This window comes from Prenolepis imparis, unplaced genomic scaffold, assembly GCF_030444845.1.
Source record: "Prenolepis imparis isolate NDT839.2.m4 unplaced genomic scaffold, iyPreImpa1.0 SCAF_4, whole genome shotgun sequence".
In the NCBI taxonomy this organism is placed as follows: domain Eukaryota; kingdom Metazoa; phylum Arthropoda; class Insecta; order Hymenoptera; family Formicidae; genus Prenolepis; species Prenolepis imparis.
Window position 1 is genome coordinate 19148819 of NW_028141162.1, and position 20165 is coordinate 19168983.

Genomic DNA, 20165 nt, shown 5'->3' on the forward strand with positions numbered 1-20165 from the left:
TTTTGGAACAGGAAGATTTTCTGATCTCAATATTGCCAATAATTTATTTACTGAATTATGTGATATATTATTAGTAACAGTCCAATATGCTATTTTGTCTGTCAAGCTTATTTTGTTTTGTGTTTGAAACATATTCTTATCAATATTAATGTGTTTATTAGTCGAGTTACTTATATTATTATAAATCTGTATATTATTGCAAAAATCGATATTATTATCTGTATCATCAGTAATTGTGAAATTTTCACTTATTTCATAAGAAGTGCATTGTGTTTCATTAATATTTTGTTGTTTTCTGATCTTACAAAATTCATTATGTGCTATTCTACGTAAATGTCTGCTTGTTACCTTTGATAGATCTTTTTTTTTTCTTTCTTGTACCTGTAAGTAAAAAATATATGTATATATGAAAAGTGTATAACACTATAATGCTCTACTTATTAATAATAAAACACTTTAAAATAAAAAAGTAATTTTGTAAGATATATAATAAATAATAATAATGTATATAGAGTGATGCGTGTATATAAAAAAATTTTAAATTATGAAATATATCTGTTACGTATTATTTTTTTTAATTATATTTATATTTTAATCTTATTGCTTTGTTATTTATATCGTTAATAATTTCTTAAGCTGCAATTAAAAAAATATATATTGCATTTAAAAGATTTTATTTTCCAGCGCTAAAAGATGTTTGTCATATTTTTTATGTACACATATAATAAAATATATTACGTATATATATTTTTTTACTTTAAAAAAAAAGGAAAAAATAAAGAAAAACGTAAAAAAAATTTTAAGCTATATACATTATGTAAATACATTAATTAATAATTTTATATAATTTTAACTTTGGTGTATAACATGAAATGCTACAAAGAAACGTTATTGAAACATATTAGATACGTTTCTTTGTATAGTGGGTAACCTAACAATTTAACACACATTTATAAGAATAATACTTATGTTAAAATCTATGTATTAATTTAATAATCATGTGTAACAAAAATTTTTTTTTGATAAAATACAAATAAAATTTTATAAAAGTGATTGTAATATAATAATATAATTTATGTAGATGAATACATACCGGAATAGATTGGTTACTCGCGAACAGGCACTATTTTCGGACATATTTATAGTTTTTTGTCATACACATTAAATAACACAATATATATAATCACCGTATTCTTGCCTTTCTTAAACTCTTTTTCTTGTTCACAAGATTCACAAGAATATATACGCACGTGTAAGATAATATACACGCGGGAGACGGAAGGCGGAAGGCAGGCGTGCATTGTATGCGAAAACGCATATGCCATCTATATGTACCGCGAAAAATTAAAAAATTGCAATCTAAATAAATTTTGAGCTGCATTTTTATCTCACGTAATATATAAAAATAAAATAAATATATATATATATAACAATGAACACAAACTTTAAAAAGCATTTTGTTTTATTAAAATTAGAAAATTTTCTATTTAATTATTAATTTTGATGATGTTTATTTTACTATAATTTTATCAATATACACTGAACATAAACTTCAAAATATGTTATATACAATACATATTAACTGAGATATACAGAGTGATTCACGTAACGGTCGCCACGATTTTTGGGACATTTCCGCCTGTTTAAAAAAAAGTTTATACATTGAAAATTAATCTGCTTTACGCAAGCTTTAACATGTAATAGAAAATTTAAAAAAATTTTTTTTTTTTATAAACAAATTAATGTCACCTTGAATTTTTTAAATGGAACCATAATATTTTTTTTACATAAATTGATTCTTCACAATATTCTGCATAAAAAATTATAAGGGTAGGATGGTCAAAAAGTGAATAGTTTACGAGATATTTTATATTTTAATTTTATAAAGGTGGTTCTCGTAACGATCGCCACGATTTTTAGGACACTTACAATAATCTGACAAAAAATGTCATTAATCAGAAATTTACCAATTGTATGCAATCATCAAATTATTATTAAATTTGTTGACGGTTACAAATTGGTAAATCCTACCCTTATAATTTTTTATGCAGAATATTGTGAAGAATCAATTTATGTAAAAAAAATATGATAGTTCCATTTAAAAAATTCAAGGTGACATTAATTTGTTTATAAAAAAAAAATTTTTTTTTTAAATTTTTTATTGCATGTTAAAGCTTGCGTAAAGCAGATTAATTTTCACTGTATAAACTTTTTTTTAAACTGGCGGAAATGTCCCAAAAATCGTGGCGACCGTTACGTGAATCACCCTGTATACTTTATTTAAATAATTTTTAACATAAAGCGCAATAGTTAAATATTTCAATAGTATAACACTCATAAATTATACAAAACGTAACTTCGAAATATTTTCGATATATTTCAACTGAAATATTTAATTTGAAATATTTCTGACATAAGCAATAATAAAATGTTTCAACTTGTAACACTCATAAGTTATATCATTTGTAAATATACATGAAACATAACTTCGGAATATTTCCGAAACGTTTCAGTTGAAATATTTTATTTGAAATATTTCTGACATAAGCAATAATAAAATGTTTCAATTGTAACATTCATAAATTATATCATTTGTAAATATACATGAAACATAACTTCGGAATATTTCCGAAACGTTTCAGTTGAAATATTTTATTTGAAATATTTCTGACATAAGCAATAATAAAATGTTTCAATTGTAACAATTATGAGATATATCATTTGTAAATGTACATGAAATATAATTTTGGAATATTTCAGATACGTATCAACTGCGATATTTCATTTGAAATATTTCTGACATAAAACATTTTAATTGACATTTATGAATTATATCATAAACATACAAATGAAACGTCTCATTTGAAACCTATATGAAACATTTTGAAACATTGCATATATATTTCATGTTTAGTGGGCACTAACCGGGAGATTGATAAATGCATATTAAAACGAATGTATCTTTGTATTTAAAGAGCGTTTCGCATTGTTTCTTGAAAATTATTGGCAATTATTTTATTTTACTTACTTATTCAATATTCTCCTATGAAAGAAATTTTGTGATTGCAACTGTAGATTTTTTTTTTGTAAAAAATGATACCAGTTTTTAATTTCAATATAAATTTTTAAATATTTATTCGTTAATTTTTTTATTTAAATCTCAGTTTCTTGGAAATCTTTCCAGTCTCCTGACCATATGTTTTGGAAAAATGCTCATAAAATCTTAAATACATATTTTATTGACTGGCCGCTTTTATAACTATAATAACATACCTAGTTTCACATCATATGCCAGTTATAATCCATTAAATATATTTAAAAAAATGTGGACAAAAATAATGTCAAATAATTCTTATTTTTGTAGAATCACCCATATGGAAATCTATCGATTTGGTTTATTAAAAACATTTTTGTATAATTGGCGGAAGGGGGACTAATGAAGTTGGCCCCCAAAACTTTTGAATAACTTTCACAGGACAAAATTTCTTTTTATATAGTTGGAACTAGGGTAGGTGTTTCTAATAGATTTTAGTTCCAATTATATTTAAAAAAAAATTTGTCCTATAAAAGTTATTCAAAAAATTTTGGGGGCCAATTACACATTAGTCCCCCCCCCCCCTTTCGCCATTTGTATAAAAATGGTTTTCAATTAATCAAATGGATAGATTTTCATTTACATATTACAAAACAATTTACGTTTACATACCTCTAAAAAAAAAGTTATTAAAAAAAAAACTTTGTTTCCTTCCATTTTTTACAAATTTTTCACTCTATTTTATGATTATCTAGAAAACTAGACGTGATGGAGTAAAACGGGTTACAGATTCGGATTCAGTGACCCAAAATCTATAAGATACATCTACTCTAGTTTCAGAACCAAAACAAACATTTTTTTTGTGGTCCTGTGTTACCTTTGATAATAGTATGGACTAAGTTTTAATGACGCACCTGAAATAAATTAGTAAGGCCGATTCTACAATAGGTGTAGTAAGCCCTAAGCCTTAAAAAATTGACCAATTACAGTCCAATATTCTCCTCATACTTGACTGTAATTGATCAATTTCTTAAGGCTTAGGGCTTACTACACCTATTGTAGACCCGGCCTAAACGATGATTCTGAAATATTTCGATTGAAAGCTTGTCAAGTCAATATTTAATCCTTTTCGAAATGTTTCGAAATAAAGATAGCCTGTTACATTTCACCACGAATTTGTTCAAACAATGCATTATTTACAAAACGATTGACGGATGATCGATCACAATTGCAATATCACGTAAATTATTTTTTTTATCAACATAGCATCCAGATTTAGAATGCTCTTGTCATATATCTTATCTAATTCTGTTGTGTATATTTTTATCTTTCTTCTTCCCCCCTTTTTTGATAACTATCATTTATATACATATATCATTTATTTTATTTTGTTTTATTTACTGATAAATGTTATGAAATTTTGACCGCGTAGCATAGTCTGTGGTCGTTGATCCATTCCTTCGATTTGAACTCGCAGAGGCGCCGATGCGATAACTGTGCGTACATACACACGTGCACGTGTGCGGTCGCGTTTTATTATACAGGATGATGAAAAAGTATGGAAACCTTGAAAATTCTCGAAAAATATAAGTTTTACAGAAAAGTGTTTCGGATAAAAGTTGTAGGGTTTTAAGTGGCACATTACATAGCAATATTATTATGATTTTGAAGAGTGTTGTCACGGTCACGTGAAGATCACTTTCAATTTCTTAAATGGAACCCACTATTTTTTATTACATATTCTTGTAGCTTATTTCGAAAGCTTTCCAAAACATATAATTAAGTTATTTTTTATTAAATACTTTCCGAATTATAAGGCTTAAAGTTTACCTAAAGCCTAAAGTTACAGTAGTTTGACATAAAAAATAAAATATCTTGTGAAATATTTAGTTTTCGGTAATCTTACCTTAATACTTTTATGCACATAATAATGAGACCAACCATTGGTGTGAAGAAAACACATAATTGATTTTTAAAAAATAGGTTGCAATTTATATACTTTTTTTATAAAATATAAATGATTATATCAAAATAAACGGGGTGAAAGGCTATATATAGAGCCAGCACGGGAGGTGGAGCACAAATAAAAAGGAAAATTAGAAGAAAGGTTTTTTTAATAAAAACAAATTCTATATATAGATTACAAAAGAACGTACGTTTCGGTCCACTTTTTGAACTATATTCAGCGTTGAATATATAAATGTGACAGATTAACGTAACGTAACGTAACAAGAAAGTAGTTGCAAATATCATTATATAAATATGTATTCAAGAAAGAAATAGAAGGATCTACATTTTGCAATGTATACTACATACATGTGATATGCAATACTACTTATATGTGATGTTCTATATTTCTTTCACAATAATAACTACTATCTTGTTACGCTGCCATCCTATGCTGCTATTTCTTTCATAAGTATATAATTGTTAATATAAAATAAAGAAACAGTATATTTTGCATATATGTCCGTATTTTAATGATTTAAATATGTTTTACATTACAGATACAGAATGAGGACATTGTAATCTTTTGAAATAGTACTAGAGTTGCTCAAAAAGGAATGCCCTACATTATTTTTCAGAATATTTATTCAACAATTTATACACAATATACATGGTAATCTCAATCAACTTCTATTGCTTTATGCCAGTACGATACATTATATGTATTTACTTGCCTTTACTGTACCAACTTTTGTCCTTTCCACGTAACCATGTTTTCACATTTAAATCACGCCCTCTTCATCTTGCGAACCTTATTTCGCGAAGTGCATTTAATTAAGTGGTTCAAAAAGTTAAATATTGGAAGCTATCGCTAAACTGTGTTAAACATATAATTTAAAGATCTCTGCGAAATAAGATTGGGAAGATGATGAGGGGATGATTAAAGCTGTGATGACATGGTTACGTAGAAAAAACAAGAGTTGATACAGTAAAAGCATACATATACTTGTACCATGCTGGTATAAGGTTATAGAAGTTGATTGAGATTATATTCAAAAATAATATATATTTAAAAAGAAGAAATATCCATGTATGTTTAAAAACATTTCAAACCTGTTTAATAAATAGTTTCTGAAAAAAATGGCATTATTTGAGCAACCCTAGTAAATCTAAATCATATACAAAAATGAATGATATCCCTATAAAAACTTACCTTTAAAAAAAGGTAAAAACAGGCGCCTAGTATGGGCACGCCAGTAGTGAAAAATTACCCATTGCAAACCCATGTAGAATTGTAGTATAAAAAATTACCTATTGCAAACCCATATAGAATTATATGAAAAATTATCCATTGCAAACCCATGCAGAATCGTACTACAAAAGTAATGATATAAAAAAATTGCGCGCCAAGTGAAAGTAGAAACTTTTGTACCAGTGGAAAATTTAAGTTGCAAACCTATAGAGTCATATAATGAACCAGTGAAAAATTTAAGTTGCAAACCCATGTAGAATCGTATAATTATAGACCTCTCTTCACGCTGAAAGTTGCAAACCCATGTAGAATCATAACAAAAAAATAAGACAAAACACATAAGAAACAGAATAAAAAATTAATACAAACATTAAAAATTATTAAAATTATTAAAATTATTACAAATAAAAAAAAATAAAAAAATTTTAATTAAAAAAACTAGGCACTGCTAAATTTCAAAATTAACTTTAACATATTGTTTAATTTAGCAGTGCCTAGTTTTTTTAATTAAAATTTTTTTATTTTTTTTATTTGTATTAATTTTAATAATTTTTTAATTTTTAATGTTTGTATTAATTTTTTATTCTGTTTTTTGTGTTTTGTCTTATTTTTTTTGTTATGATTCTACATGGGTTTGCAACTTTCAGCGTGAAGAGAGGTCTATAATTATACGATTCTACATGGGTTTGCAACTTAAATTTTTCACTGGTTATATTCACTTTAATTGTGTAAAAAGTTTTCGATATAGAAAAATATAATCATTTCTGTCGGTACGGCAGAACCATTCAGGATCCCCTTAATTCATTGTTCGAAACATTTTGATTGCGTTATTATATGTTTTATATTTTGTTATCATCCACTTATTTTTCATCACGCAAGTGCTATGCAAGATGTAAGGTAATCTGGGACGTAAAAACGACAATACATATACATATATAAGAATTCGTAGTAACTTTATATATATATTTTTTTTTATAAATAATTTATAGTAAAAATGTTGTTTTAGATCATCTTTATTTAATGTTATCAATGTTGCTTCTTCGCGCTGGATACTGGTTTGATACGTGCAATTACGCGTTTGCCGATGGAACAGATAATTAATATAAAGTAATGATAAATAATACATGCTACGTAATATAATATGTACGTAACGAAAAGAAGTAATATTAATATAAGTCCTATTATGTCCCATAGTTGACTCTTGTACCAGGGCATATCTCGCGATTTGTTCCGAAGGTGCTGTGCTCCTTTATGACGTATGACGTGCTCGATCCACCAAATGGCATTGTTCAATGGATCGTACGGCACATCATGCAGTAAGTCGCGCAACTTCAGCATATTTTTCTTGTAACTAAAAGTAGAGAGATAGCACAAATAAATTAATTGCTCAAACATCTCAAAATTTGCTTCTATTTTCGAAAAATTTGCTTTCTATTTCTCAATTCGTTTATGTTTATAGGTTCTAGAAAATTTCGATAGCTTTAATAGAGAAATTGAGTTCCTATTTTGTGCCCTGACAGTAAACGAACAGTTTTTCACTTAGAGATTTAAAAGAAATGCTTTTGAAAATTGTAGGTTAAATATTTCAAAAATGATGATCTAACTGCTTAAAATAACAAATAAAAGTTAGATTGAAAATTGAGATCAAAAGTAAAAAAAAATTTCGAGATATTGATAACTATAGGATATATGCATATTTTGTAAAAGACGAATCCACGGCTGATAATAAAAAAACAAAGAAATTACCTAGATTTCGTAATGATCTCATATATAGCCTCTTTGAGCTCATCTTCGGTCACGTCGGTGATGCTGAAGCTTTTTCCCGAACCATGATTTACCAGTTGCTTTACGTTATAGTGTTGATCGGCAATAACGGGGAAGCCAATTACAGGTACTCCATTTTCTATTGTTTCTTCGGTACTCTGTAAGCCTCCTTGATACATGAAAAGCCGTACGTTTGGATGTGCTAATAAAATAAACAGATAACTTTTATATAATCGATAATTTTCGACGGTATTACATACATTTTTATCTTTTTTCATGTGTCATTTATTTTTGTAAATTTATTTCTTAGATATCTTAAAGAAAAATTAGCAATTTTAATCTATTTATCAATATTCCATATAGAGATTTCATGCAATAAAAACTACAAACCTAGAATTTCATGCTGCCGCAACCACTTCCTCATAATAACATTGTTTGGTTTATTCGGGAAATCGGACTCAAACTTCCACACTATTTTGTAGGGTAATTTTTCGAAAACTGTACGAAACATGTCACGTCTTTCGATAGATAGAAAATTACCTCTTATATTGGAGCCTAAACTGAAATATATAAATCCTTCCTTCGCGTCATCCAATTCTTTCTGAAGGTCCTACAAAAATGCATACGTTCTGCTTTAATTAATTTTACTTTTTAATTTTATGTTGCAACATTGAGATAAAAGCAGTATCTGTATCATATTATATATTAGAAACATTTTGCAACAAAAATGTTACAACAATGGAAACTTTGTGTATGTATATGTATATTTGTATGCGTAGTATGTTTTCGTGCCAAACGTTTTAAGATGTTGCAGCTTAATATTAGCAGATGTTACAACGACATTTTCTGTTTACGGTTTACATTGCTCTTATACGCACCTGTGGTAGACTATGGTTCTTCTGAGTGATTTGACGAGATCCTCTTATGGGAATGATTCCGGGAACGTATGCGTTTGGATGATGAAATGGATGATAATTCGCTAACAATAATGCCATATTTGAGGCAAGCTGATGAGCGGGCGGCACGGTGTCCCCAAAATGTTTCCTGACCATCTTCTGTTGCACGGGGATAATCTCATATCGATACCAGCATAATTGACGAATGCTGTAGTACGCATTAAAGAAACGATCTATCAAATTCATATCTTCATCCAAATCATTCGCTAATAAATCCGGCAAATAAGCCCATGATATGGGATTTCCTGCGAGAAACACAATTACAATTGGTGACATAATTGTACACACATATGCACGAATATTAAACATTTCGCTTACCGAATGTGTAATGATGAATAGCCATAAGCGGTACCGACGTGATTCCAATCAACGATGCGTTGAAGCGGTCCGATAGCGCATAAAATGCGTCGTAAACCAGAGATTCGACTATGATCAAGTCAAACTTTCCGGTGTAGTTGGATGATATTAGCTGTTGCATGACTGGATTGGATAGTGCACTATCGGTCATTTCTTCATTACGTTGATAGAAATGATTCAGAATCGGCCATATCCCTAATTTAGTATACGCAAATACGTCCACGTTCTCGTTCACTTTGTAAGAGGAATAATTCAACTTTACTTCGGTGTAATTCTGAAGAGACGAATTGTTCATGGGAGCCGGCGTAAAAACTGTCAACTCATGTCCTCTACGAGCCAGTTCCTCCATTACCGGTCTGAAGGCCACCTATAAAGTTATGAAGATTAGTATAATTATATCGTTTAATATTTACCGATTTCTGGAGCTATGAAAAGTAATAAGCGATATATTTGAGGCCTATAATTATACACAATATGCACCTAAATTAAAATCTTGATATCTTTTAGAAAGAGACATGGAGCTTTTGTAGTTATAATCGGAAAATATTTAATATATACAATTATTGTCATAAAATGCTACAATACATCATAGAGGTATCATAAAATCGTAAAATTTTATCACATCGATTCTTTTTAGATATTTCTCAAATAATTTAGAATACTTTATTTTGCTGTAAAGTAAATTTGATAATCGTTGATATAATCAGTCAGGAAAAACGGATTTTATTTTGTTATAATTATTATGCATAAACAATATATGTGTTGTAGTAATTACATTTTTTTAAGTACACGCTTGTCAAAGTCTGTCCACACATAGCCATGTGTAAATAATAATAATAACAACAACAACAACAACAATAAGAATAATAAGAATAACAAGAATAACAATAATAATAATAACAACAACAACAACAATAATAATATTAATAATAATAATAATAATAATATATGCGGACACCCCATGCTCTCCAAAATTGGTTCAACTTTAAACAGTCGTTCAAGGGCTTAAAATTTAGCTAATTGCATCTACTTTCTGATGCCGAGTTGGCGTTTTTCAAAATTCAATATAACAGACTCATTATATCGGGGACTTATATACCTATAATCAGGGGACGGCCAAGAAATTTGGATTTTCAGGCGAAAACCTTTATATATAATTTTGTTGTATTTTGGATAAAAATCGTCATTTTTGCTGTCGCTGATAACGAATCAACATGTTGACATATGATATGCAGGTCCCGCATAAAGTGTTACAAGTTATTTTCTTTACCATTGACATTAGAGATATTAACGTTGGGGGGTTCTTAAAGAACAAAACGTTATTTTAAGAAAAACTGTAATGCAAAAATTAATTTTTGTATTGAAGATTCAAATTAAAAAAATTTTTTTGATTGTCCACTGCTTATAACCACTATATTGGGTCTATTATATTGAATTTTGAAAAACACCACTTGGCATCAAAAAGTGGATACAATTAGCTAAATTTTAGGTCTTTGAACGACTGTTTAAAGTTAAACCAATTTTGACATGAGGCATGGGGTATCCTGTTGAGAAAGAATGCCCCATATATATTATTATATCAATTTTTTTTTAAATTAAATTTATTTAACGTGCTAATATAGATTAGTAAAAATAGTAGTAAAACTACATATCCTTAATGATAAATGATAAGATAGAGCAAAATCAGGCAAATTTTTCTATAAGCATCATAATAAAATTAAAATGTCGATACATATTTAAATTTATAGTACTAAATATTTTTGAAATCGATTAATATGTGTCACTCGCGCATTGCAATTAAAGTTTCGTAGAGTGATTCAAATTTAGATACTTTTGAATCAAAGTCAATTTCAATTGTTAAAATAAATGTAGAGAAACTTGAAAGTTTATATCAAAATTTATCTATTCTCTTTCTCTCCGACAATATTTCCTATAATAGAATTATTCAAGTGATTTATTGTGTAGTATTTAAATAATTTCTCAGTAACACACCTGAGCGAAACTAACTGAATGAAAAGAAACTCTCTGAGATAAAGAAAGATAAAAGCCGATTTCATAAAAAAATGTTTGAAATAACAACAAAAAACAACAGTATTGTGGCAAGAATTAAAATTAAGATTTCTAAGCGACCTAAATGTGAAACAAGAAAATTTTCTCGGCAGAAAACAGATGACTCGAAATACAAAATCACAGAATAGTAAAGTTAAATAAAAAGTAGAGATTTATAATTAAAATTAAAAAAGGCATAGTGTGTATATAAGATTACGAAAACGAAACAGAAGTAAGACAATTTGCAATATAATTGTAGCATACACACACATTCATATATGTAAACACACAAAGTTTCCAAAGCACAATTGGTATTAAGTGTATGATTTTTAAATTGTATGTTAAATTGCATGTGCGTATATATGAGTATAAAAATGATAAATACATCATTTCGACCAATAAAAAAAATTAATTAATTAAACAGTAAAAGTTTTAGTTTTATTTTTAGCAGCTATATTGTTCTTGAGAGATTATAAACAAATAGCTTTGACAAATAATTATATTCAAATAGTTATATTCACAATAACAACTTTGTCGCGTGATTAATATCCTTCTTAGAAGGATCTCTGAACTATGGGCAATATAAATCAACATAGAAAAAAGGTTAAAACTAAAAAATATAAAATCTAAAATACAAAAAAATTAAAAAATACGAAGTAAAAAAAAATAAAAAATGGAATCAATATCTCGTTGCATTCTCGTTGCGATTCCGGGTTCGGCAAAGAACGAGATTAAAAAAAGCAAAAGATTAATAATTATCTAATAGAGTTAAATCAATTCTATTTGTTATGTGGCATAGTAATAAGATTATATGTATAATTAACAGTTAAATCGATTTGTTGTATTGTAAAAGTAGCATTGTAAAATGATTAATAGTTTACGTATAATTAAACATACAGAAACAATCCTCTCTATTCCCCTAAACTCCACTCTCAAAACACTCCATCCGTTTCATCGGATGCATTTTTTTGTAGTGCCCCTTTATCCTACTCTATGTAACCCACATAGCACAAAACGTCCTGTGGATGTTCATTTTATATCCATTTTACATCCGTATGTCCATGGATATGAAATGAACATCCATGGTATATTCAATATGAGGCATCCATCAATGGACAATATTTTGATATCCACAGAATGTCCAGTCTTGGACGTCAAATCCCATATAGCATAAGATCTCCGTAGAACGTAGAATATCCTTATTTGATCGGAATGATCTCAAATATATATAGTGATTCAGACTAATTTACATGAGGATTACCTGAGGATATTTCTAATTGTCATATATACATATACATATATATATATATATTTTTTACTTATTTATTTTTTAAAGTATTTGTTAACTTTATTTTATCTACTATCTAATATATTTTATTTTTTAATATATTTATTATAAGTTTCCGGCAAGTTATCGTTGGCGAGAAATTCGGCTAGCTTCGGCTATACTCGGTTCGTTACGGTTACACGTTGCTCGCGTCGAAAAAATGGCATCACTGCATGTTGACCAGAAGTCTTGTCTTGCCGGCCAAAGAGTGTTATTGAGTGTCGAGAGATCGGTTTTGATGAGCAGCTAATGTTTAGGATCTTGATTGACTGTCGTACTTGTACGGATGAATTATATCCGTGGTACTCTACAGTGAATTCTGCGAGAGATCGTTAATGCGTGCATATACCGTCGTGGCATACACGTGTGATATAGTGCGCGGCAGAAGGGCATAGAAGCCATCTTAACTGCATTTTTTCTTTATATGTTTTTTTATTCTCTTTGTCTCGTGATATGCATATCTCTGATATGCAGCAATTGATATATTAGACTTATTGTGCCAAAGACTTGTAAATAGTGTATATATATATAAGTGTAATACGAAACTTGTCGTATATATCATATATATGAATGGTTGTTGGCCATTTGTAGACATTTCTGTCTAAGATTATTAGACAGTAGTATTATCAGACAATTATCTACAGTTGTGTCAGGATAACAGATGTGGCAGGATAAAACGTTGTAAGGTAAGATTTACATTAATTATCTCAAATATTAATGAGTGAATTAGTGTTATAACAATATAACAACATGCATGTCCAAAGACGTGCACAGGACATCCAGAGGAGGTTATACATCCTCTGGATGTCCTGCGCACGTCTTTTGGACATGCATGTTGGTAGGGATAAATTTATATTGTTCCGGCATACACAGATTGTCTTTATATTATATTATATCACCTAAGATGATGTTATACATGCTAGTAATGAATGTTTCCGTTAACCATTCGTAGATATTTCCATCCAACATTACTACATGTATTGGATTTCCGTCCAAAATTACATACGTATTGGATTAATTTCGGATATACTATACGTATCGGAATAATTACAGTTGTAAACAGACTTAGCAGGAAAAGACGTTGCAAGGTAAGACTTACATCAATTATTTCATATTAACGAGTAAATTATACAGCACCACACATCCAAAAGACGTTCAGAGGACCTCCTGAGGACATCCTAACATCTTCTGGATGTCCTCTGAACGTCTTTATGATATGTGTGCTGTTAGGGACCCAGCAAACACAGAACATTGTGGCAATGTTGCTGCAATATGTAACAAGTAACGATAATGATAACGTATTACTTTTATGAATAATTAACGTTCCCAACAATTTTTATAATTTTAATTAATAATATTTGAGATAATTATATAATATATAAATTGATAAATTGTGATAAATGATATATATGAAAGTAAGAAAGATTATAATTAATAAGAATTAAATGAGATGATTAAATTATGTAGTAAGATAATTGATATATATTCAAAATTTATATCTTTTATTGTTTGATATAAATTTTCTTTTTATGAATTAAAAAGTTAAAGTTCAAATAAGATTTAAAAAAAAAATGTTTTCTTAGGGAAATTATGGAAAAATATAATAAAAAACGCAAACGGCTACGTGAAATGTCAGTTAGGCATTTGAGAAGACTTGTGCAAAATGAAACAAATTTGTTAGACTATAATGATCAGGAAAAGATCAGAAAAGATCAGGAAATATTATCCAAAAATCATACATTGCCAAGTACAAGTGCCAAATTTTATGAAAATGATCATGTAAATGAATATGTAAATGAATCTGATAATCATATAGAATTTATATGCAGTGAAACCGAAAATGACAATATGAATATAATACATGAATGAAATGAAATAACAAATAATACAGAAAATAATGCAGTTTATTTAGACAATCCAAATACTGAGAATGTTAAAGAGAAAAGAAACTTTAAATTCTTATTACGTGACTGGACTATAACAAATAACGTTAATCACGCCAATCGCGAGAGAGAGAGAGAGAGAGAGAGAGAGAGAGAGAGAGAGAGAGAGAGAGAGAGAGAGAGGGAGAGGGAGAGGGAGAGGGAGAGGGAGAGGGAGAGGGAGAGGGAGAGGGAGAGGGAGAGGGAGAGGGAGAGGGAGAGGGAGAGGGAGAGGGAGATGGAGAGGGAGAGGGAGAGAGAGGGAGAGAGAGGGAGAGAGAGGGAGAGAGAGGGAGAGAGAGGGAGAGAGAGGGAGAGAGAGGGAGGGAGAGAGAGAGAGAGAGAGAGAGAGAGAGAGAGAGAGAGAGAGAGAGAGAGAGAGAGAGAGAGAGAGAGAGAGAGAGAGAGAGAGAGAGAGAGAGAGAGAGAGAGAGAGAGAGAGAGAGAGAGAATTATATATATATGTTTATATGTATTCTAGGTGCAGTTCAAGTTAAATATCCACAGGCTACTGAATATGAAATTTCGGAACCAATCAAATCATGGCTTCGTCATGCTTCTGAAAAAGCACAAAAAATGAATGCTGCTGGCGTATAATTAAATTAATGATCAATTGTGATGATTTCTATTATATTTTTATTATCTTTTGACCCTCCAATCCAATTCTATGAATACACAGAATTACGTATGTATTTAATATTTTTCGAATTTTACATCAATATAGCCGAAAGAAAGGGAAATCTTTAAGACTATTAGATTGATAAGTATTAGATTTTGATAAAATTTAAGATATAGTTTGTTAATTTCAAAATGGTTAACTTTTTGCATTGATTTGTTTTTATTTATCACTTGTTTATTAGACAGTAGTAGATTTTAATAAGGTTTATAAGATATAATTTTTTAATTTCAAAATGATTAACTTTTTGCAAAATATGTTTTGTTTTTATTTATCATTTGTTTATTAGGCAGCATTACAATTTATCCGAAGCAAGATTTGACTAGGGATTTTTTATAAATAAATTATTTAAAAAGTGATATAAAAGTCGTTCATAGTTTCGAAGATATTAAAATAAATCTAATTTTTTTTATTCCAAAAACGAAATATACACACACGCACAAACTGAAACAAATTTATGCGAATTATTTCGTTTCTCCAAAGTTGCAATAAAATAAAGTTGATATCTCCAAGCGACGATGTAGCACTTTTTAAACTTTTGTTCTAAGTGGTCCAGTTATAAAGAATCCATTAGACACATTTGGGCGCCTCGAATAAAGTATCCTCGTTTATTAAAATAATATAAGATTATATAAAATAATTATATAATTATATGATAATCGTTTATTATTTTTCGGAGTCACTATTAGAATGCCTCTTTTTTATATATTGCCGATTGCTATGTTTTCCTTTTACATCACACGTCCTGGCGTTTTGTTTGTAACGCGTTAATATTGCCACGACAGGCGCACTCTCTCGATTAAATGTTGAAAAAAAAAATATATATATAATACATATAATATGTACAAAAAAAAATATATATATATATGTACATTTTTAAAAATAAAGTTTAATTATTTTAACAAGACTTTTATTATCATTTTAGTTATAACTTTTTCTATTTATAATATAAAGATGAGAATGCATTCTTATAAGAATTTTATACGTAAATAATATTATATAAGCTTTTAAGAAAGTTGTAAATATAATTTTACATCTATCTTAAGAAATTGATATTTGAACATTTATCGATAGTTAAGAAAAACTAACACGTTAACATATTTATATTATATACATATATTAAATATATTTCTTAAAATATAAGGTAAACATGTTATTTCAACGATTTTTATTTTTAGAGAAGCTTCATTAGCTGATCATTTTTCTTTTATATCTGGTGACTCATTTTAAATGCCTGTTCACTTAAAATGAAACAACATTTGTCAGAAATATTTGTCGAATAATGTATCCAAGATATTTTAGGTAAGCATTTAAAATCTTTAACAGCACACATATCCGAAAGACGTTTAGAGGATATCCATAAAACATCCAAATATCCTCTGGATATCCTCTGAACGTCTTTAGGATATGTAACGTTGTTAGGATGGATTATCCTATATATTCAATTACTGCATATCGATCAACCTAGGATAGCAAAAAGGCATTTATAGAAACATCCAGTGAACATTGTTGCGATCGAATTTTGTTATATAATTATATCCTAAGGATATCCATTTTTGGATCTCTCACAGATATCTTATGAGCGGACATTTAAACATCCTCAGTATATCCTAAATACATCCTCAGGTTTTACACGGATGAACTGTAGATATCTGAAAATCCCTCGAGATATATCCGATGGACATACCTCGGATTAACTTTTGCTATGTGGGAACCTACCTACCCAAGTCTTTCCCTGTACTCATTGTCAGTTACACTTTCCCTTACATACATATGCAAATCATACAACCTTTCCCGCTCCTTTCTTTCTCTCCCCCCCCCCAAAAAAAACGCACGAATGTATTTTGTAGTAGCTCCATAATACATCATCCGAATTTCTATAAATACACCATGTTCTTGCTCAATTTTCAGAATGTTCCTTAAGCCCCAGGAATTTTTTCATGGTTTTATCGTATTCAGGAGATCAAAATCTATAAAAAACTCTACTTTTATTTACACCTTTGGGGGCCAAATTCTGTATCTTTTTGACATCCTCTTTTGACAGTAACAAAGCATTATTATATAGAAAGAAATTCTGGATCTTAAGTGAAAAATATCTTTATAATATATTATATTCGTATAAATTTTTTATGTGATAAAATTTTTATTTACATCTCATTAGTTTTCTTTATTTATATACCGACGTAAGTAAGAAATTTAATATCTCGCATTGTATACAAGAGCACGCTTTTTTTGTGCAAATCTTTACAATGTAAACCGGATAAAGGCCATGTAGATAACTGAATTTTAAACATAGCTGACACACAATATGCGAGGCCTAATAAAGAGCACCGCTTTAAAATATTTTTATATAACATTTAACACTTTGACTATACGAAAAACGTATTATTTGAATATATTTCACGAGAATTTTTATATTTCTACAAGCTATACAGCTATACAGCTATATAGTTTCTATATACATATTTATTGTATAAAATAAAGCTTCCTTGTATATAAATCAGGGATCCGGATATCAGGGAACCATAAATCCGGATCGAACCGGAACCAAAACCGAAACCGTAAACCGTATTGAAATTCTTTTAAATTTATAACACCGGAACCATAACCGGACCGTTAAATTATTTTCGGTTTATGGTTCTTTTCGATATTTTTTTCTATTCTTGCGCAAATGACGAAAATGTCATGATAACAGCCTGCTTGAAGTGCAGTACACAAATAAAAAGTAAATTATTTTTAAAATGTTCTGAAATACATGTATTATCGCAATATCGATAGCTGTGAGGATAGTATGTTTTCCGTTATATATATATATGTGTGTGTGTGTGTGTGTGTGTACATATATATATAAAATTATTATTAATTTTTATGACATATAAATAAACAGCACTTTATATTATACAAGAAAATATATATATGTATCTATATTATATATATATATATATATAATATAGATACATATATATATTTTCTTGTATAATATAAAGTGCTGTTTATTTATGTCATAAAAATTAATAATAATTTTTTAAAGTAATATAATTTAGAAATTAATTTAATTAGAAAAATAAAAAGTAAAAATTTTAAAAACCGGAATTGTAACCGAAAAAATCGTAATTTAAACGGTTTCGGTTTCCTTTATTTATCAAAAAACCAAAACTGGAACCAGAACAGTTATTAAATATTTTATTAAATCCCGTAACAGAAACCGAACCCAAATTTGGTTTCGGTCCGGATCCCTCTGATATAAAGAAATAAAAATTTAAATGTAATATAAATGTCTTTTTTAAAACTATATATATATTGTGGCGATTATATCGTCACATATACCCCGGATTAACCGAATTACATATAAAGACATACAAGAGACGAAAACAAAAGCGAGAGGCGAGAGAAAATAAACACGAAGCAAACACAACGGACGAGACAAATAAAAATACGAAACGAGACTCGACGATAGAAACAACCTTTGTTAACAATGACCTTTTGTAAGGAATCTTCGAGAGATTCGACAGCCAGCCGTTATCGAGAACAGACGTGCGGTCGCGAATGTAAACGACTGTTCTTTTCATAATTAAAGTATCAAGTAATCACATATCCAAAGGCTCAATTCTTTTAATATTACACTAGTACACGATCCTAACATCCCGCGCCGACAGATTATCGCGAGAATAGCCAAAATATAATTACGCGTTAAGGAAAGTTAAGTTAAAGACAACTTTTAAAATTATTATTCTATTCTATTATTCTATTCAAAGTTATTCATTTAAATAATAAAATTTAAAAAATAATTTCTCAATATGTATTTTATTTTATTTGGCAAAAATTCACGAAATTTTAAAGATATCTAAAAATAGATTCATCCTTTAAACACTGGCGTCGTTTAAGAAAGCTTTAAGGAAGCTATACATATACAAAATATTACTTTACAATAAAATGATAAAATTCTTTATATAATAAAGAAAAAACCTGATGGCTGTGAGATGGCTCCACTAAAATCACAAGGATATGAGCAGCATCAGCGATGATCCATAGGATCGACACTATTAAAATTGATTTTAACATTTTACAGGATACGCACACTATCCTTTCACGACTGTCGACTTCTCTAAACTGAGGCTTCTACTTGTGGGATGAATTCTTTTTCTAGTTTCCATTTAGAAATTTTGAAGTATGAGTATAATTATACGGATAAGATAACTTAGATAAGTGATGTTAGTCTGAGAGCTATGTGTTTCCTAGTGCATTACATCTATATATAAGATAGGAAGAGAAAGATTTTTAAGTTTACAGATTGATGTCTTGAGAACAGATATGACTCTGTCGTACCAAGATAATTTATAATACATATTATTTGATTCTCTAGTATAGTTAAACTATATATATGTATATATTTTAAGTATACAAAGATACATTTTTAAAACAGATGTAAATGTTTTTGCATATATTTATAAGTTCCGTTTCTATTTTGAGACTAAAAGACCCTGTACAAAATACATAGAATTTTGGCTTTCAGTGGAATTGGTTAAATTTTTGATTTATGTTGTAGTTTAAGGCATTCTGATCAAAAGATGTAATAGCCTCAAAGCTAAATAATGGACAGTTACTTAACAAGTTACAACCAGTCAAACAACTCGCAAAGTCCTAATTTTTCGTGTTTGATTAGCTGTAAATCAGTAACCATCTATTATTTAGCTTTGAGCCTATTACATTTTTGTTCAGCAGATCATAAGCTACAACATATGAGAAAACCAACTGATCTTACTAAGAATCAATTTTATATGATTAGTACGGAATTTTTGAACTTATATAAAATCCTAGATGAAATTGAATAAATATATATATATATATATGTATATATGCACTGGCGGATCCTGGGGGGTG

At 28.8% G+C, this 20165-nt stretch overlaps 1 protein-coding gene across 1 annotated transcript; it reads right to left on the reverse strand.

Moving 5' to 3' along the window:
- Positions 1-7259: 7259 nt before the first annotated feature.
- Positions 7260-19346, reverse strand: LOC145935242 (UDP-glycosyltransferase UGT5-like). The gene is made up of 6 exons (XM_083036389.1): positions 19251-19346; positions 9272-9677; positions 8876-9198; positions 8388-8607; positions 7980-8199; positions 7260-7584 (listed from the first exon to the last, which is right to left on the reverse strand). Exons 1-6 carry the CDS (start codon positions 19344-19346, stop codon positions 7260-7262), a joined length of 1590 nt encoding a protein of 529 aa, XP_082892515.1.
- Positions 19347-20165: the final 819 nt, after the last annotated feature.

What these genes read in the sequence shown, in the direction of transcription:
- LOC145935242 (XM_083036389.1), bottom strand. Translation starts at nt 19,346, where the DNA reads ATGTTAAAATCAATTTTAATAGTGTCGATCCTATGGATCATCGCTGAT. An exon ending in AGCCATCTCACAGCCATCAG is followed by an intron (nt 9,678 to 19,250) that starts GTTTTTTCTTTA and finishes ATAACTTTATAG; the next exon opens with GTGGCCTTCAGACCGGTAAT. An exon ending in GAGATCATTACGAAATCTAG is followed by an intron (nt 7,585 to 7,979) that starts GTAATTTCTTTG and finishes CTCTACTTTTAG; the next exon opens with TTACAAGAAAAATATGCTGA.